The sequence below is a fragment of the Elephantulus edwardii genome, unplaced genomic scaffold (assembly GCF_000299155.1).
Source record: "Elephantulus edwardii isolate Elephantulus edwardi_28Jun2011 unplaced genomic scaffold, EleEdw1.0 scaffold00091, whole genome shotgun sequence".
In the NCBI taxonomy this organism is placed as follows: Eukaryota; Metazoa; Chordata; class Mammalia; order Macroscelidea; family Macroscelididae; genus Elephantulus; species Elephantulus edwardii.
In genome coordinates, this window is record NW_006399841.1 from 7,745,634 (window position 1) to 7,765,129 (window position 19,496).

At 43.8% G+C, this 19,496-nt stretch overlaps 1 protein-coding gene across 2 annotated transcripts in view; it reads right to left on the minus strand.

Moving 5' to 3' along the window:
* The window catches only part of TGFBR2 (transforming growth factor, beta receptor II (70/80kDa)), a 91,881-nt gene that overhangs the window by 8,155 nt on the left and 64,230 nt on the right, over window positions 1-19,496 (minus strand). For both annotated transcript variants that reach the window (XM_006890629.1, XM_006890628.1), the window contains 2 exons: window positions 8,780-9,579; window positions 6,336-6,477 (listed from right to left, as the gene is read on the minus strand). In XM_006890629.1, the coding sequence (XP_006890691.1) occupies window positions 6,336-6,477; window positions 8,780-9,579 (942 nt within the window). The remainder of the gene's footprint in view (window positions 1-6,335; window positions 6,478-8,779; window positions 9,580-19,496) is intronic.

Consider the following 19,496-nt stretch of genomic DNA (forward strand, 5'->3'; position numbering starts at 1 on the left):
TTCTCCCCTCTCTCCTCCCCTTTCCTCCCTTCCCTTTTCCCCTTCTCTCCTCCCCTCTCTATCTTTCTTCCCCTTCCTCTCCTTTCCCATCCCCTTCTCTCCTCCCCTCTCCTCTCTCCCCCTCCTCTCTCCCCTTCCCTCCACCCCTCCTCTGTCTCTCCTCTCCTCCCCTCCTCTTCCTTCCCCTCCCTCTCCCCTCTCTCCTCTCCTCTGCCTTCCCCTCCCCTTCGCTCTTCCTCTCTCCTCTCTTCTCTTCTCCTCTTCTCTTTCTCTCTCTCCCCCCTCTCAGCGATTGGGGTAATGGGAGTAGGTGTGTCAGAGACAATAAAGTTGGCTCAGGATAGAGCAGGGTTTAGAGTTGTTGTACTTAGGGTTGCTATGAGTCTCAAGGGACTTGAGGGCACATAACAACAATATATTTCAAGGCAATAAGTTGTTAACGACTTAATTGTACTTGGACCCATAGTCAATATTCATGGTAGCAGCAATCAAGAAATCAAAGGATGTGCTACTCTGTAGAAAGCTACTGACAAGGGTGTCACCAGTCTTCTAAAGATCAAGGATGTTATTAGCATAAGGACTAAGGTTGACCCAAAAGTGTGGTATTTTCAATTGCTCTCTATGCATCCAAAAGTTGGAAAACTGAAGAATCAATGCCTTTGAACTTGTGTGTTAGAGAAGAGTATCGAATATAACACGGGTTACCAAAAGAGCAAGCAAATCTATCTTGAATGAAATTAAAGTGCTTCTTGTAGACAAGGTAAAAAAAAAAAATAAGAAAAGTCTGTCCTGAGTACTGTGCTCTTTCAAGAACTATCTAGATGGGATCAAAGTGACAACAATTGGGAAGATGGGCTAGAAAGCTCAGGGGGCAGTGAGCTTATGTTGATGGAGGCAGAACAGCTCAGTGAAGAGGATGTGAATGGTAACAGGGTGCAGAGGACAGAATCAATGCCACCAAGCTATGTACATATAAGCTGCTGTTGTATATTCTGTTGCGTGTACCCTACAATCAGCACTCTTGGTACCAGCAGCCAGGAAATGAAAAGACAACTTTCATTGGGGAAGTCTGTTGTCAGAGACATATCCAGAGTACTGAAGAGCAACGAAGACAGTCTGGAGACTAAGGTGTGCCTGCTTCAGGCCATACTCTTTAAAATTACTTGCTATGCATCAGAAAGCTTGACAATGACTAGGGATGATAGAAGAATTGATGCCTTTGAGCTGTGGTGCTGGAGAAGAGTACTGAATATACCATGGACTGCTAGAAGAACAAACAAGTTCATCTTGGAGAGGGTGAAGCCACACTGCTCTTTGAAGGCATATGTCTGACACACTTTGGGTATGTTGCAAAGCAGGATCAGTCCTTGGAGAGGGACGTCATGCGTGGGAAGGGTGGAGGGACAGGGCAGGAGAGGAAGACCCTCAATGAGATGGACTGATTCAGTCACTGGGGTAATGGGAGTAGGTGTGTTAGAGACAATAAGATTGGCACAGGATAGAGCAGGGTTTAGGGCTGTTGTACACAGGGTCACTATGAGTCGCAGGTGACTCAACAGTACAGAACGACAATAACAACAACAACATACCCTCACAACTTACGCTGCTGTTGTTATGTGCCATCAGGTCAGAACAGACTCAAAGTTCACCCCCTACTGGGTTTTCAAAGGCAGAAAATCATATGGGAGGAGACCGTCCATCTTTTTCCCCCAGAGCAGCTCCTAGATTTGAACTGTGTACCTTTGGGTAGGCAGAGTGACTTCTCGCCACTAAGTCACCAAAGCTCGCTCACAGCAACAGCTAAAGTAGGATTTCAAAAAGGAAGAAGGAGAGGTCTTGCTAGTAGGAGATTGCTACAGAAGGTCCCACGTTCAAGAGGCCAGCTCTCTGTCAGAACTGAACTGAGGAGAGATAAGTGACATGGCTGTCTGCTGCATTAGTGAAAATGGGAGAAACAGGGCTGTGGGCTTAAAGTCAAAATGAGAACCAGGATGGTCCATTTCCTGTTCCCCAAATACTTTCTGTTCTTATCCTAAAGGCTATGGAAGGTTTTTGGAGTCAGGCTGAACAAAAGGGATCCTGTTCCTTCCTTGGGAAAACTTGTTTATACGGTATCTGTTTTTAGACCTCGTAAAAGTTGGTGAACCCGGTCCTTCCCCAGGAACGTAAATTCTTCCACACTCAGCAAATATCAACAGGAAAGGGCTTGAGTCATTGATAACAATGAAAGCAGGGGCTCGTAACGGGCTCACAGCATTGGCCGCTTGGACAGAGGGTGTGTTTACAGGATAACGGGCTTGAAAAGGTCGGAAAATGTACTGAAATGGAGGTAAATTTACCCAACAGTGACAACCGTCTCATCTCTGACACAGCTCATCCTCTAAGGACTCATTTTGGAACTGTCAAAGCCTCCAAGCAGAAAAAATTAACTCTCAGCGGCTGAAACTTGGTTAAAGACATTTCACTGTGCAAGGAAAAATTTTTTAAAAAAACACCAAAAAAATCAGCAACCCAAGTTTCTTTTGGAATTGTGACAGGGGAGGAAAATTCATGCAGGAAACAGGAAAAGAACAGGGTCAGCCGGCGTGGACGTGCCAGCCCCATCTAGGGCCCCAGGAAGTAGGTGACAGTTCAGCAAGGTGCCCGGTGGGAGGGGTGACCTGGGTCTACTCCAGAGGTGGCTAAAAACATGCTCTAAAGAGGTGAAGTTCCCTGGCAGCCAAGGTGCCACTCAACTCTACCTTTGACAACATTCTGTGTCATGCGTCCCAGTGGCTTCAAATAACCAGGTGCTGTCCAATCAACGCTGCCTCTGAGTGACCTCTAGGTCCTCAGGTTTTCAATGGCTGCTATTTTCAAAACCAGATCGCCCGGCCTTTCCTTCAAGGAGCTTCTGGTTGGACTCAAACCTCGATTTTTTTAGTTAGCTGCTGATCACATCAATGGTTAGTACCTCATACCGACTTGCCAATTACACATTTATATCAGCATGAATTCCCGGATGTTTATTTTATTTTAATGGTTGCAATCCAACAAAGAGTGTTCTTCAGAATTCCCCAATGATGACAGCTAGGCCATCTGATCAACAAAATAAGGTGGGCCTGGCTCGGCTCATGGTCTTTCTAATCACCTGCTATGCATCTGGCGGCTGGGCAGTAGATAAGGGTGACAGAAGAACTGATGCCTCGAGAGGTATGGTGTTGGAGAAGAGTCCTGACAATGCGTGGGCTGCAAAAAGGAAGAACAGATATGACTTGGAAAGGGTGCAGCCAGGGACCTTGTTAGCGTCAAGGACGGCGAAGTTTCTTCACACATACTTTGGAAGTGTTGTTAGGAGGGGCTATTCTTCGGAAAGGGACATCATGCTCGGAGAGGTAGAGGGTCAGTGAAAGACAGCAGGACTTTCAACAAAATGGATTGACACAGAGACTGCTGCAACGGGCCTAGCGTGTCAGAGACGATGAAGGTGACACAAGACAGGACAGGGTTTAGATGTCGTTCACAGCGTCACCATGAGTTGTGCCCAGCTCAATGGCATTTAGCAACAACAACTGTGACACTGGTTTATAAGGAGCTCTGGTGTCATAGTCCACTGGGAATTGTATTGTTAACCCAAAGACCATGCATTTCTAGGGGTTCAGATCCAGATGGGGAATCTCCTTGATCGTGATTTACGGCCTTGAAACACCTAATGGAGGGTCAGGTACGAGTTGGTTCTGACTTGATGACAATGAAAGAAAGAAAGAAAGAGGATTACAGTTCTCAGCAAGAAAGAAATATCCAGAACTCATGCTCACATAAATACATAATTCATTCTGATATGGTTCAAAGGGATATAAATAAAAAACATAATTACACGAATAAATTATGAGGGTGGTAGTTGAGAATTGACAGAGCTTCCTATTAACTGGCAGAACACCAAATGCTAGAAGGGATAAGAGATACAGAAAACACCATCGGCAAACATTAGAGCAATAACTATCACAGGCAAGAATCACTAATGAAATAAATAGTGGGTGAAGTGATGGTAAACACAGCTAGCAGCATCGCTGAGAATGTGTTATGCCTCGTTAGAAAGAGGTCAGCGTATCCTCCCTCGAATATAGAACGTGTTACCCCAAGGGGAGTACTAAGAACTCCACACTGCTCCTGCCCGGCGTACACTAACACCAACCAGTTGATCCAATCCAGCGACACTGATAAGACAGCAGCTTCGTGTGACCCTGGTGGGGACACTGTGAAAGAAGTCTAAGCTACTCTGGTCCCAAATGGACAATCACACTCTAATCAAGAAAAACAGCACAAAGTAAGGGGCCATTCACAAATAACTGCTCTTCACATCTTGAGATGTGAAGGTTAGAAAAACACATGAAGGGACTGGCACAAATTCTAGGTGACCAGGAAGGCACGCTGTGGGGCAGAGCTAACACAAAGGTGGCCCCTTGCTGAAGGTCTCGATCCAGCCACTGCTCTAAGGAAGAAAAGAACTATATCCTCTATGCGATCTGCGGCCTCTGAAAAGCCACTGGAGGGTCAACTATGAGCGAGCTCTGATTTTTTTTTTCTTTTTATTTTATTATTTTGTGTGTGTACCGTCAAATCAGATCTGACTGCCCCTCCTCCTCCAGCAGAGCATCTGGTGGATTTGAACCACATACTTCTGGGCTTGTAGTGCAGCTTCTTGCCACTAGGCCACCAGAGCTTCCTCCGAGCTCTGATTTGATGGCAATTAGTTTTGAGTTTGAGGAAGGCATGAGGGAGCTCTGGGAGCACAGCCCCGAGTGAGACGTACTGTTAATCCAAAAACTCTGCATCTCTGGAGCTTCTAATGTATCAGAGGCTCCACAGAGGAAAGATGGGCAGTCTCCTCCCACTGAGACTCACCGCCTGGAAACCTGAGGCAGGGTCAGCACCATGCTGGAACCCAGCGAGGGAAAGAGGTGTGAAACTAAAGCACAAAGGAGGACCCGGGAGTGAATCCTGTGCAGACAAGGACAGGACTAAGGGTCTGAAAAATCCACAGAAGGTGAGTTAAGGGTATGAAGCTAAGCGTATTATGCCAATGTTAACTTCCTTCTTTCAATAGTGGTGGTTAGGTGTTAACCCTCTGAGAAGCTGGGTGAAGGACACAGAGGGACTCTGCAGTGTGTCTGCAACAATTCTGCAAATCTAACATTGACACAAAACAGAAAAGTTATAAAGAAAATGGGGTGAGTTTGGCTTGACTCAGCATCCAGCCAGGACCAGCCTGGAATACAGATGTTACCAGGGTGGTAACTAAAGGCCCAAGGGAACTACAGAGAAGAGTTTAACAATGTCAGTGATGGGAAAGAGAAGGGACAAGACTCCCTAAAACAATGGCGTCCCTCCCTTCACATTTGTCCATCCTTATCTAGATTTTCATGTCACCAGCAAGACAACTTTGTAACAATGAAAGGGATACAATGTGTCCCTGCAAGAGGCGATATCACAGGGGAATCTGGAGAAGGCTGTTCTATTTGTAGTGTTTGTAGGGAGAATAAACAGGAGGAGGCTATATTCGGGAGAAAAGAGAGCAAGTGCGCAGATGGCCTCAGATTCACAGAGGAAAGGCAGCAGGAAAACAGGTCTTTAATCCGTCCTGGAGGCCGAGCCAGCGAGAGGAAGGGATTCCGCAAGAGCGTCTCTTCACTAAAATTTTCAAAACTTAAAAAATACACCAGTCTATTCCATCTTCCCCTCAAAAAGGAAATCAAGTTCACAATAGTACATGTCGACATTTTCTAATTCTCAAGAGTAATAAAATACCAAAACCCCCCAAAGATTAGCCATTTCCTTAAATACTATTATCATCTGATAGAGATTATTCTTATCAATAATGAAGTTAATCTCTAGCCGTGTATTTAAATAACTGCAGGGGGATGTGTCTAAAAACAAACAAAAAAGGTAAATACTTTTAAAACAAGACGCAAAACTTTATGCTCCAAGTATAGCTTTCAGATTAAACATCTAGCCTTTTACTATAATTACATATTTAAAAAACTCGGCCTTCAATTTGGAACTGACTGAGGACTGACCCCTCCAGTGGGTTTTCAGAGGCTGCAGATGGCAAGGGAGGGGACCGCCCATCCCTCTCCCACGGGCAGCTCGTGAATTCGAACTGCCGGAGAGGGCCCACCTCTGAATTAGCAATGTAACTTGCTAGAGACTGTGCCGCCTGTAACATATACCTTCAATCAGATGTCAGCTTTTTCTCACTGTGGAGTTAACTGATCTGCTACTCCTTAGACTCCAGCTTGGATAAGTAATAAGGTTATCATTTTGAAGGCTACATGATGCTGGTGGCCCATACATACCTCCTACTGCATTGCAGCGAGACGTCATTTCCCAGAGGACCAGAGCCATGGAGTAGACATCCGTCTGCTTGAAGGACTCAACATTCTCCAGGTTCATCCTGGACTCGAGGACCTCTGGAGCCATATATCTTGCAGTTCCCACCTGAAACAAAAACCGCCATGGAGACCTTCATTCCAGCTGTGTTTGTAAATTTCTTGTTTGTGTCTTTAAAAAATAAAATCATATTGCTATTGTAAATAACCAACCTACACGGAAAGCTACAGCATATGAGAATTTTTCCCCCCCCTAAAACAGTGTTTTCCCCCTGAAAACCGTTTAAAAGCTTTAAACAAAAGACTTCCAAGAAGGAAGTGTCAAATTCCAGAGTTTGCTTATCTCGTCCATGATCCACCCCATCACATTCTTCAATAACATCCTGACAGATGACCTGGGAGACAACAGCTGTGTCAGTTTTAGATGTTTATTTTTGCTTTTGGAAAATGAATTTTTATTTATTTTTTTTTTTAATTCCTGAAAGGCCAAGAAAATTTATGGTCAAAATAACAACTGTAAACTGTAACCATTCTTTTCACTTAAGGACTGTGTTTGTCCCACAGTATGGGCCAGGGTGTTACCATTTCACAAAACCAGTACTGAGTTCCAGCAAAGAATTTACACAATAAGGAACACATTGGGTCACTTTGTAAGTTGTCAGCCTGTTGTGTTTAACTGTTGTGCTGCTGGGTCAGAACCGACCCATAACTGTCCCTCCAGTGTGTTTTCAAAGGCAGTAAATTGTATGAGAAGAGGCTGCTCACACTTCTCCCACAGAGCAGCTGGTGGATTCGAAACGTGTGCCTTTGGGATGGCAGCACAGCTTCTTACCACTAGGCCACCACTGTTCTAAGGTAAAAATGAATTCGTTTAGAGGGAAGATATAGGTTTTGTTTTTTGAAAGCTAGGTGCTTCAAAATCCTTTTATGAAAAGGTCACTTTTAAATGACAAGAAATTATGCCGATGGTATAACGTATTTGTCTGTTAGGTCTGTGCTAATCTCTATGACTGGCCACACACAAGCCTGGGGGGCGCTGGTTCTAAAGAATTAAACGTAAATGTTTGATTCTATAGTATCAAACATGTATAGCTCGATAGTGCATGACATTTCAACACTCACACTCACTCCTCATTGCCGTCGAGTCAGAACTCTCACTCCTCATTGCTGTCGAGTCAGAACTGACTCATGGCTGACCCTCCATGCGTTTTTCACAGGCTGTAAATCTCACGGACAGAGGTTACCTTTCTCTCACGGAGCAGCTGAAGGATCTGAACAAGCTCAGCTCCTTATTCAGTGGGGCCCTCAGATACAAGGTGTTCTCACCATTCCTAAAACTCGAAAACCTCATGACTGTGGTGGAGTCAGACTGAGTCACAGCTGACACATACACACACCCCGCCCCGCACACCGCCCTGGGGCTGAGGCTGTAAATTGCATAGGACGACATTTCTGAGAGCTCCTGCTGGATTTGAACCAGTAGAGGGGTGTGGTCTTCCTGTTAGATGTGCAACTCCATGGACCATCTGCCCCGGGCTCTGTAATGAAGGCCAAGGAAGGTGCTATTCCCATTCCTGGGTGCATTTCTTACTGACACTAACCAGACCTTGTTTTTAATAGACAGAGCCTTCTACGGCCCACTGCTCCGATACATGATAGGTGCATGTTCCGTTGTGTTTACCTGAACACAGCATGAGCTCTCAGGCACACAGAGGGGTGACGGATGGTGTAGAAACTCAACAGAAGGCTGGTACTCTTGTAAATATCTCGAAAATGATGATACTCCTTATTAACTCCACTCTAATCTGCAGTCAAGCTTTCAGCATAGAAAAACGGGGAGCCCTGTCATCCACCAAGGATGTCTCAGAAATGTCTAATCACTTTTAAATAGCTCCACAGCCTAAAAGGGTTTGCACTGTAATTCATGAGAGTGCTTCAGGAATGGAACTGTTCATTTTCGACATTCTGTCATTTGGTCATGGGTGGATGGATTAACGGACGTAGGTTTGGGCTTCAGGGAGATTATCTTAAAGGAGGGCAAGAGGAAACATATAAATATAAACAGATAAAAGTAGAAAGGGCCGTGGAGGTGCTAAGAAAGAGAAAGAATAGCGGTGGTATACTAACTATGTGTGAAAGAGAGTAAAATCACTTGCCAGTGGGGAAGAAATGAAGGATGCCTGAGTCAGGACAGATGTGTTTACTGCAGGTTGGAAAGGACAAAACGGTGAAATGATGCATGTTAGCCAAGGTACCCTGATGGGAAAGGGGAGTCATGTCCAGAGGAGGCACCCCAGGCAAATGTCCAAGGTGGAGGGCTGCTTGACATGGAAGGCATGAGACACAAGACAAAAAGGCATGCGAGAGACAGGAGCAAAGTCAGGAGGCCCCAGGCCCCTGTCCCAACTCACCTGCCCGCTGTTGGCCAGGTCATCCACGGACAGGGTGGGGTCCAGGCGGAGGGAGAGCCCGAAGTCACACAGGCAGCAGGTGAGGTCGTTTTTGACGAGGATGTTGGAGCTCTTGAGGTCTCTGTGCACGATGGGCATTTTGGGCCTCCCGCAGGGCGTGTGGTCGCTGTGCAGGTGTGCGATGCCCCGGGCGAGGGAGCCCCCCAGCTTGCGCAGGTCCTCCCAGCTGATGACGTGCCGGGTCAGGTAGTCCTGCAGGTTGCCCTTGGCATGGAAGGCGGTGATCAGCCAGTACTGCTTCCCCAGCTCCGTCTTCCGCTCCTCCGCCGTCAGGAACTGGAGGATGTTCTCATGCTTCAGGTTGATGTCCGAGAAGATGTCCTTCTCGGTCTTCCAGGATGCGTACTCCTCGTAGGGGAAGATCTTGACGGCCACCGTCTCGAACTGCTCGGACGTGTTCTGCTTGAGCTTGGCCTTGTAGACCTCGGCAAAGCGGCCCTTGCCCACCAGCGTGTCCAGCTCGATGGGCAGCAGCTCGGTGTTGTGGTTGATGTTGTTGGCGCACGTGGAGCTGATGTCCGAGCGGTCGTCCTCCAGGATGATGGCGCAGTGCTCGCTGAACTCCATCAGCTTCCGCGGCTTGTTACTGTCCCAGGAGGAGCTCAGTTTCCGCTGCCTGTGCACGCGGTAGCAGTAGAAGATGATGGTGACCGCGATGGCGATGCCCAGCGGAGGCAGCAGGCTGACACCTGTCACCTGCACGATGACTAGCAACAAATCTGGGTTCTTCGTGCTGTCTTCTGGTGGAGAAACAAAAAACACAAGAGGAGCTGGGTTCAGTTTCATACAGAACCAGTGAATAAGTCCAGACCCCAGGCATCGGTAGCATGTATAGCACCTGCATAGGTTTTGTGAATAACAGGACATGACTCTTTATCCCAGGCATGTGACTATGTACTGACTGGATGCGGCTCTCCTCTTCCTTGCCTCTGACGAGCCACCGAGCGTCTCACACTCTTCCCTAAAGCTTGCACTCAAAGGCCACTCCTTACGTGTCTGTGTTGAATGAAATGCAAAAGTTTGTGAAACTTCCTCTCACATATTTAGGGCATGTTGTCAAGAGGGGCCCGTCTTTGGAAAAAGATCTTGCTGGCGAAGGTGGAGGGGGTCAGAGAGAGGGAGGAAGACCCTTCAGGGGATGGACTGACATAGTGACTGTTACTTCTGCATCAAAGAGACCATGAGAACACACAGGACAGGGCAAGTCCAGACCTGTTATTCAGAGGGTCACTGTGAGTCATGGTCACCTCGACAGCACTGGACAACAAGAAAGGACAAGGACACACAGGTATAATCAGTAAAAGGTCTTACTTTATATATTCTCACAGAACCCTATATATCGTTTTCTTAGGAAACAATGTCGTACAATTTCAATTAAATAGCTATGACTCTGCTCACAGGTCTCCCCTGTATTTCTCCCAACTTTCTCACTCGGGGCAGACAGGAAAGTGCCTGCTGGCAGGGGTGACATCTTTCCTCTCCTCCATCGTAAACAGCATGGAGCGCACAGGAGATCCTTAATAAACGTGTGTGGAATTAATGTGCAAAGCGCTTCTGGACTGTTAACGATGTTCACAGCATTGTGGGAGCTTTGGGAATGTTTGCCCTCCAAAGTACCCGCAAAGTAGTCTGTAAAAGTCTGGAGATGCCATGCTTTTGGCCTAAGCTGTAGTTTCCCTACATCCAACTTTCCTTTCTTCATTCTTGTCCAAATTTAGACTCCCCTGCAACACCTTCCCCGGACCCATGAGTGCTGAGGAGAGTTGTCTGCAAGAAGCATTTCTTAAGCTGTCAAGTCCTCTGCTATCCACGAACATCACATCTTTTCAGTGTGCATGCAACTTGCCATTTGTTGGAATAGAAATATTTAGTAGCACAAATGGAAACACTGCTACAAAGCGGAGCCAGGTTGATAAGGAAGGAAACACGGCTCATTTCCTGACCCCTGTGAGTCGGTGGAGGTGAATGCTTAGCACTAACAAGCAGCTACATTATCTTGAACACCAAACGTGGGTGCATGCGGTGGCCTCGGGTGGTGTGGATTAAACGGTCTTATTCTTGGAAAGAAAGACATGGATGGAAATGTCTGGTGGACAGGAGACACGTGAAGGAAGAGTAACAGACCCATGGGCTGAGCTGTCCTATTAGCTGAAAATGTCAGTATTCTATTGTCTTTAAAAACAACAACAAAAACCCAAGCCCACTGCCAGGGGCTGGTTCCAATTCATGGTGACCTTCCCCCAGATTTCTGACTAAACTACAAACCTTAACAGCAGGACACTGGCCATCTTTCCCTGGAGGGCAGGGTGGGAGTTCCAACTGCTGACTGTGAGTTAGCAGCCTGGCCTAATACAGCAAGAGTCATTTATATTGTTTTCTACTCTCTTCATCCTCTCATGCAGATACCAATTAAAAGGTAGACTTAGAAGTCAAATGCTGGAGCTGTTCATTGCACATCATTACGGAGAGTGTACTAGGGGGTGACACCAACAAGATTTTTTTTAACGTGGTAACATTTGATGACTGGCTTGTGAAAAGTAGTAATATTCTATTCTTACTCATACTTGAACAAAAGAGAGGCAGAACCAGGTCTGGAAGTAGAGGTAAACGATGCAATTATAGATTGGAACAGAAAATGGGGGAAAGAAAAAGTTCTTGCAGAAAACGAACACTGAGATGAATCTTGCTTGCCCAGTCAAGTATGAACCTGGAAAGTAAAATGTAGAGGACGGGCAGGTGACAGAAAGCCAGGCACAACCGCTGCTGTCTCCCTGGAGTGCCATCTTCAGTATCTGAAGTGCCCACTTGTTTCAGCCCTCCATGTCTCGAGCCATGTGTGCTGCCTCGGTGGGGTGAAGGCCAGGCCCTTTTGACAGGCCCAGGCCATGTAAAGGCTGAGGCCCTTTATGATGTGTTGGACATGCTGGTTGTAGAAATGGAATAAACGACTGTTTTTTTGTGGGAAGGTTATTTCTCACATTCTGCATCAGGGACTAACAAAATGTGACTCAAAGGTCCACAGCTCATTTTCTTTTTTTTTTGGGGGGGAGGGGGTCAATATTTTAAAAACTTAATAAGAATGTAATAGAGATCAAACCTGACCCCAAAAGCCTAAAAATATTTACTATCTGCTCCTTTGTAGAATGTCTTATCAACTTCTATTCCATAGATACTATTTTTAAAAAAATTGTAATAGATTGGTCAATTTTTTTTCCACTTTCTTTTTATTTTATACTGTTTTGCATATACAAAATGCATACACGTGTGTATCACTCAAGCACACTGCATTTCACACACTCCTACACTCACATTGCATTTCAAATGGTCACCTCCGTACATGTGCTTTACAAAGTTAATCATCACTGCTTTGTGTTCACCACTACCCTGTCCTTTCGGGTCCCCACCGGATCCTTCCCAAGTCCCTCACTACCCCCTTAACCCACCCAACTCTGTCATCTCCTTCCCTTTTGGACCCCTATCAACATCTTCCTCCTTCTCCTTCCATCTCTACCAACAGTGTCACTCTATCTTCCATCTCTGAAGCAGTATTTTTTAAAAGACTTTCTTCTATATGAGTATTTTATTTCTCACAGAGGGATGGATGAAACATGATTTTAAAATTTAAAATTTTAACTGTATCCATCCAATAAACTTGCTTTATCCCGGCACCTTCGGTCCTCTCATGCTAATGTCTATTCCTTTTCAGGATAAAGGAAATTCAGAAACCGGTGTACTTGGAAGTTTATGTACAGCACTGTCTGAGGAAGATTCTAGAGATCCCTGGTTCACTGTTAGAAACTTAGACACTGTCAGTCTTAAAACTTCAAAGAGGCGATGAAAAAGACTATAACAATAGCAATCCCCTGAAAGGAAGTCTTGGGTTGTGGCTTTATCTAAACACAAGCCACCCACACCCTCCTGCAGTATTAACCCTTCAGCTGCTGGTTTAAAACCTATAAACGCAAGCTGAGTGAGGTGAGTACCAGCATCGTCTCCAGTCAGAGACCAGAAGAGCATATTATTTTTTCATCAACTCCTGGACACAGAGAAACTCATAAATGCAGCACTTGGTACATGCCCTGGCTGTATGAGGAGTATTTTATATAATAGTTATAAACAATTGATGTAAAGATAACGTGAAGTATATATTAGTACTATAAGCCCTATTTACATAAGGAAGCTAAGACAGAGATGATTAAGATGATAGATTATTAAGAAACTTAAGCATAAGGTCACAACCTTGGGCAACTGAAAAACTGATATTGAAAGCAGACCACAGACTTGGCCCTATGCCGTAATGTGTCTCAAGTTCACATTCATGAGAGTCATTAAAAATGACTTTATATAATCTCTCAGTTTGATAAAGTGGATTCTTCACAGATGCTGGCCTAGTGAACGGACTTTATATCCACTAGGGAGTGATCATGAACACACATTTATAAATGCACCTTATAAATCACAATACCAATGATTTTTGGAGACTGGGTCAAAGGCCACCATGAGCCTAAAGAAAGGCCTTGGTCACCGTCTTGAAGAGATTCTCATTGGTCAAGACAGGACAATTCGAACTTGAGTAAAGAAAAAGAAAGTATGGAATGCTTTACTTACAAAAAATGTAAAAGCACCATTGTTTCCTATTTGTGAAACAAACAACAAAACAGTGAATTTATCAACTCAGCATAATAGGAGATCAATTCATATTATAGAAAACTAACATACAACAAAAATATCACACATTATATTGCTTTTTCTATAAAAAGCCATCACTGAGCAATCAGTGTTAAATATTTATTCAATTATTCCAGCTAACAAATACGAAACAACAAAAGTAGAACACGATGGTTAACAAACGCAATGTATTGTGTGATGCGTTATGTGGGCTGAATCAGAACCAACTCATAGCTGATCCTCCAGCGGGTCTTCAGAGGCTGGAAAGTGGTTGGATGGAAACCGCTCATCTTCCGCTCAAGGAGCAGCAGGTAGGGTAGAACTGCGGGCTTTTGGGGTGACAGCACAACTCCTTACCACTAAGCCACCAGAGCTCCCCAAAGAATGAAATCGATACGGGCAACAGCACCAATGGACGATTAATACTTAAAAGGAAGAGATGACCGGACATTGTTGCCTCACGACAGAGAAACATAACCCCACCTAGAGATTATCCAAAGGATGAAGCAGAACTCTGACCAAGTTTTTTGAACTATGTTGTAGACCGAGAGTAAAGTATATTAATAAGTATTAATAACCAGACAATCAGTCACTTGTTATGCATCAGAGAGTTGGACAATGACTAGGGAGGATAGAAGGAGAACTGATGCCTTTGAGCTGTGGTGCTGGAGAAGAGTATTGAGGGTACCATGGACTGCTAGGAAAACAGATTCATCCTGGGAAAGGTTAAACCAAGCTGCTCCTTGGAGGCAAGAATTCTGAGGCTTCGTCTAACATACTTTGGACATGCTGTGAGGAGAGACTGGTCCTTGGAGGAGAACATCATGCTTGGGAGGGTGGAGGGCAGGTGCAGGAGGGGAAGGCCCCTATGAGGTGAATTGATTCAGTGACTGGGGTAATCGGGATGGGTGTGTCAGAGGCAGTGAGATTGGCAGAGGACAGAACAGAGTTTAGGGCTGTCGTACACAGGGTCGCTATGAGTCGCAAGCGACTCAACGGCACATAACAACAACAACAACAACGACGATACAGAACACCCAGAATGTAGGAGAAAATATGGAGGTAAAGCAGGAGGCGAACAGTTCTGGAACAACTGAAGTGCCATCTCAGCTTCCCTGTGCCTCTGTTGAAAACTGCCAGGGAGCAAATCACAAAGAGAATTTTATGCAAATGAAGCTAAGCTCTTTCTATCAGAAACTCAGAAGGGAGGGGCTAGCACAATACAAGAATGTGTAAAAGCCTAAGGTTTGACTTAATGTCTACACTTATAAACATTTAAGGTTTGTCTTAGCGCTTCAGGGTGAATTCCAGCTTGTATCTGCACCTCCCTCAAATCCTGATACAGCATTTGGTTTATTATAAATATTTAGTTTGAAATTTGGCTTCCCACAGAACTAGTTGCTAATTTTCAGAAACTGTAGAGGATAGACAAACATACTGAGTAGAATCAGGAGTGTACAACCAGCAAAATCTAGATTACAGAAAAATATAGGACAAAAGGTTCTTTAACAAATACTTATTAAATAAGAACAACAAAGGAATGAAGAGAGCTCAGGTGGTCTAGGGGGTAGACTTGCACTGACAAATCATCGCTGAGTGTCCGCTCTGAAGGACAAAGATGTGCGATCTCCTCCAGTGATTGAAACAAAAAAAACCCCAACAGCTGGAAGGTCAGTTATGGGCTAGTTCTGTCTAGACAGCAATGAGTTGAGAAGCTGACCTGAAGATCTATCAAAGAAGGGCGGATTAAGCACCCAACTACTAACCAAAAGGTCCAAGGTTTGAACTGAGCCGCCTCCTCAGGGAGTAAACCACCTGGTGATCTGTTCCAATAATGATTACAAACCAGGGAAAACTATGGGCCAAGTGAACTCTGTCATATCCACTCAAGAGCACACAACAAAAACAATATACTGTATCAGACCAAAATAACGATAGTAAGTCTAAGGCAGGCCTAAGCCATCGCGTCGACACACGCACACCTGGATGGCAAAACCAGCTTAAACACCTGAGGAGGACTGACAAGTATAAAAGTCAGAAACAGTGGTCACTCTCCAACAGAGAGCTGGGGGCTGTGATGACCAGATCCAAAGGCTGATTGGCAATGTTCTAGTCTTTGGACTAGGGAAGTGGTTCAAAGGCAGCAACTACAAGTGGCTGCAAACCCTCCGTTTATGTGACTTTATGTGTGTACATTTCATGCCTTGTCCTTGGGCTTATTCTACTATTTCAGATTGCTTTGTGGAAAAAGGAAACGGGGACTGGGAATAAAGTTTTCTTTTGTTGACCTGTGTTCTGAGCACCTGCTATATGCTAGGATATGCAACCATTTAATTTCCTTTAATGTTTAGAATTCCCCCCCCCCCCAAGTTCTTGTTAAGCTCCTCCACATCCACTACCACTCACGGTAATTCTATGAACAGATTGGAACCTGTCCTATCTGAGCAGTTGTCCCATTTTAGGCGCTAAGAAATTCCGAGTTGCTGGTAACTCATTCGATGACACCCAGCTAGCTAGTGGTGAAGTTCATGTTTCAGCCAGGTCTGAATAGTTCTGGAGCATGTATTCCTTTCCAGCAATGAACCCTGAGGCTTAGTTAATAATTCTGAATTTTCCACCCAAATGTGTCTTGCATAGACAGACCAGACTCGGTTGTAAATAAGAGGCCATCTGCAAAAATTCTGGTTTTTCCCCTCCAAACATAAGGGTTAGTATGTTGTGAAGAAAAAACAAAACCAAACCACTCCGGAGGAAATTCCATGGTATACTTTCATTTGGAATGACTAAAAAATAAACAAGCTGTCATAATACACGCAGAGAAGAGCTAAAAATATAGGTTTCTCCTGACCATTTTAAACTCTTTTGTTATGCTAAAACCATAACATACTTCTAAAAAAAATCTTTAAAACTAAACGTCTGTAACTCATAATTCTAAATGAAAAGGATATAGTAAGAGAATGAGCATAATTATGATTCAACATAATAAAGTATGAAGTGTGCAACAATGAATGAATAATGGAAATCCAAAATCTCTGTAAATGTTCATTGAAATTAATAAAAAAAATAAAGTATGGAGTGACTGTTTAATGTGCCTCGATAAAAACCACCAGCATAGATAAAGTCATCAGCATAGATTACATTGAGACTGGCCTCTTATTTCAATAACTGAAATAGTTTGGCAATTCAACAAAGCAGTATGAGTTAAAAATGTACCAAGACATTAATATAATCTGAATAAAATGGGTATATATATATCACCGTTTTTAATCAAACCTTGCTTTAATGGTAAACTAAGAAAAATGATAAAATACTTAGATTCATACCTGTGAAAAAACTTCCACCCACAGTATGTTCATTTAAAGCAAGATGATGTGCAACTTGCTAAGATCCCAAGAAGTCACTTGCTAAGAGATATGCTGGAGGGAGGGGAGAACTTCCTAACTAAAGTCATGTTAATTGTAATATTAAAAATGTTGTTGGTGTCATGTGCAGTCAAGTCACCTGCCACTCATACCAACTCTATATACAATAGCTCTGAACCCTGCCTTCTCCTGACCCAGTCTCACTGACTCCAACTCATCAACCCTAATTAATTACCCCAGTTACTGTGTTAATCTGTCTCATCCAGGGTCTTCCCCTTCTGTTCTATCCCTCCACCCTCCCAGGCATGATGTCCTTCTCTAAGGACTGGTCCCTCCCTCCTGGCCACGTGTCTAAAGTACATGAGACGGAGCTTCAAAATCCTTTCCTCCGACGAGAAACTTGACCTCATTCTCTACTGAGCAAAGCAATACTTTTCAAACAAGATCCTTTTAAATTCTTACAGGTGCACTACCAGATATATATGATTTTTCTTCTTTAGAGAAATGGAAAACTAAAGTGAACTAGGGTGAAACCAGGGGTTCTTGTTGGAATGAGCAGTGAGCAACTCAAGGATGAGAGACTGACTCAAGAAGGCTGTAGAGCAGCTGTTGGACCTGAAAGCAATAGTGCTCAACACAAAATTTTAGAAAAGGGGTAAGATTATGGAGGCAAGGCCGGCCGAGGGAAAGAGAGAATAGATAAAACTTTAGATAAAAAAATAAAGATAGAAGAAGATGGAGAATCAACAAAGTTCCAAATTATCTTTACAATGCATCTCTTAAAGAATCTTTTGATCTACTGTATGAAGACTAACAACATATAGATCTACAGTGAGGGTAAAGGCTCAGTGAATGAACAACGTAAGAGGGAGCTCTGGTGGTCTAGTGGCAAAAAGCTGCACTGCAATCCCAGAAGCACACGGTTCGAATCCACCAGATGCTCTGCTGGAGAAGGAGGAGCAATGTCCTCCTCCTGTACCAGCCAGATCTGATTAGACGGTACACACATGCAAAATAATAAAATAAATTTAAAAAAAAAAGAGAAAGCAAAGACGAAAGATACAAAAATACCATATTTTTTTCTAGCAAATTTCAAACTTTCAACAACTATCGACTAAGTGCCGAAACCATATTACTTTACCAAAGCTGACCTAAGAAGACCTGAAAGTATTAAGTCGTTGGATAAATAACTTAAAATAAAAGGCTTGGCCTGTTCAAAGTCAAGGCCATGAGAAAACAACAACAATAATAACGCAAACAAAGCTTACTAAAGATGCAAAAAGATAAAAGATATTTTGTAGTCCTTGACTAGATCTTGAACCGAAACAAGAACATCCAACAATAAACACCTAGCTTTGGGGAAATTTCAATATGGACAACAATAGACAGATTGATGACTGATCAATTGATCGATAGACAGTAAGAATGTAGCAAAAGACTAATGCATAATGAGTGAAGAGAAAGAAGATTCAGTGGTTCAAGGCATCATTCCTTCAGTTTTTCTGAAGGTTTGATTTTTTTTTCCCCCAAGGAATTTGTTATAAACCCTTTCTGAGTAAAAAAAAAAAAAAAATCATTTATTATGCTTAATTCATTCTATGAAGAGAACACAACCAAAACCAGACAAGAAGTTACAGGAAAATCTAATATATACAATGATTAAGGGGGGAGGGGTGGGGAGGAGGGAGGACATTATGCAACAATGAATGAATATTTCTTTTTAAGTGTTCAGGGTGTTTCATGTGCAACGATGAATGGCTAGAAATCCAACTTTTTGTAAACTTTTGTTAAAATCACTATTTAAAAAATTACATATTTATAAAATCTGGTTTTGCCCTGGTAAATTCAAAGTTGTCATCACTACCTTTTGCAGCTTCTAAAATTTTGGCGGCAAGCTCAATCAAGGGTGTCCTGGCATTGTGTCTTGCACCCCATGGTGCAAGGACAGCAGAGTTAGCACCCCTGGGAACTTTGAGGAAATACAAACTGGGATGTTTCTGGCTGGTCTTAAGCTGGTTAAATCAATTTGCATTTTGGAAAGTCCTCCAGGTGATTCTGTCACATGTTGAAAGTTTGGAAAAATGGAGCAAGTTCTTGGGGCCCTGCCAGAGAGAGGCTTCCCGCTCACAAAGGACATTCTTGGGGGGATTGTTTGCAAAGCCCTGCATGATTGTGTTGCATGCCAGCCACTGAGAAACTGGTCCATGAGAGTTTTCCAGTCAATTAACGAGGAGAGGAGTGCAGAACGAGATACAATTCCCCATCCATCATCTCCACAGAAAGCCAACAATTCGATGCAGGCAAACAACAAAAACTCATTTTCATAAAACACCAGAAGGGCAGTGAGCTCACTGGACATGCAGGATTTCATCTAACTGCCAGCTTACAGGTGATAGTGTTGGACATTTTGGACATGTGAGAATATATTTTTAACCCAAAATGATTTAAGAAATACCTTCTCTCTAATCCACGTACTTGCTTTACTTCACATTTTCACATATTTTTTAAAAAAGCTATCCTTCCTCCTCTCCATGTTCCTAGTTCTTTATGAATTCCGTCTCACTTCTCTTCCCAACAATGAAGTCATACATCTCTCTCTCTCCCCCCTTCCTTTCTCTCTCTCTCTC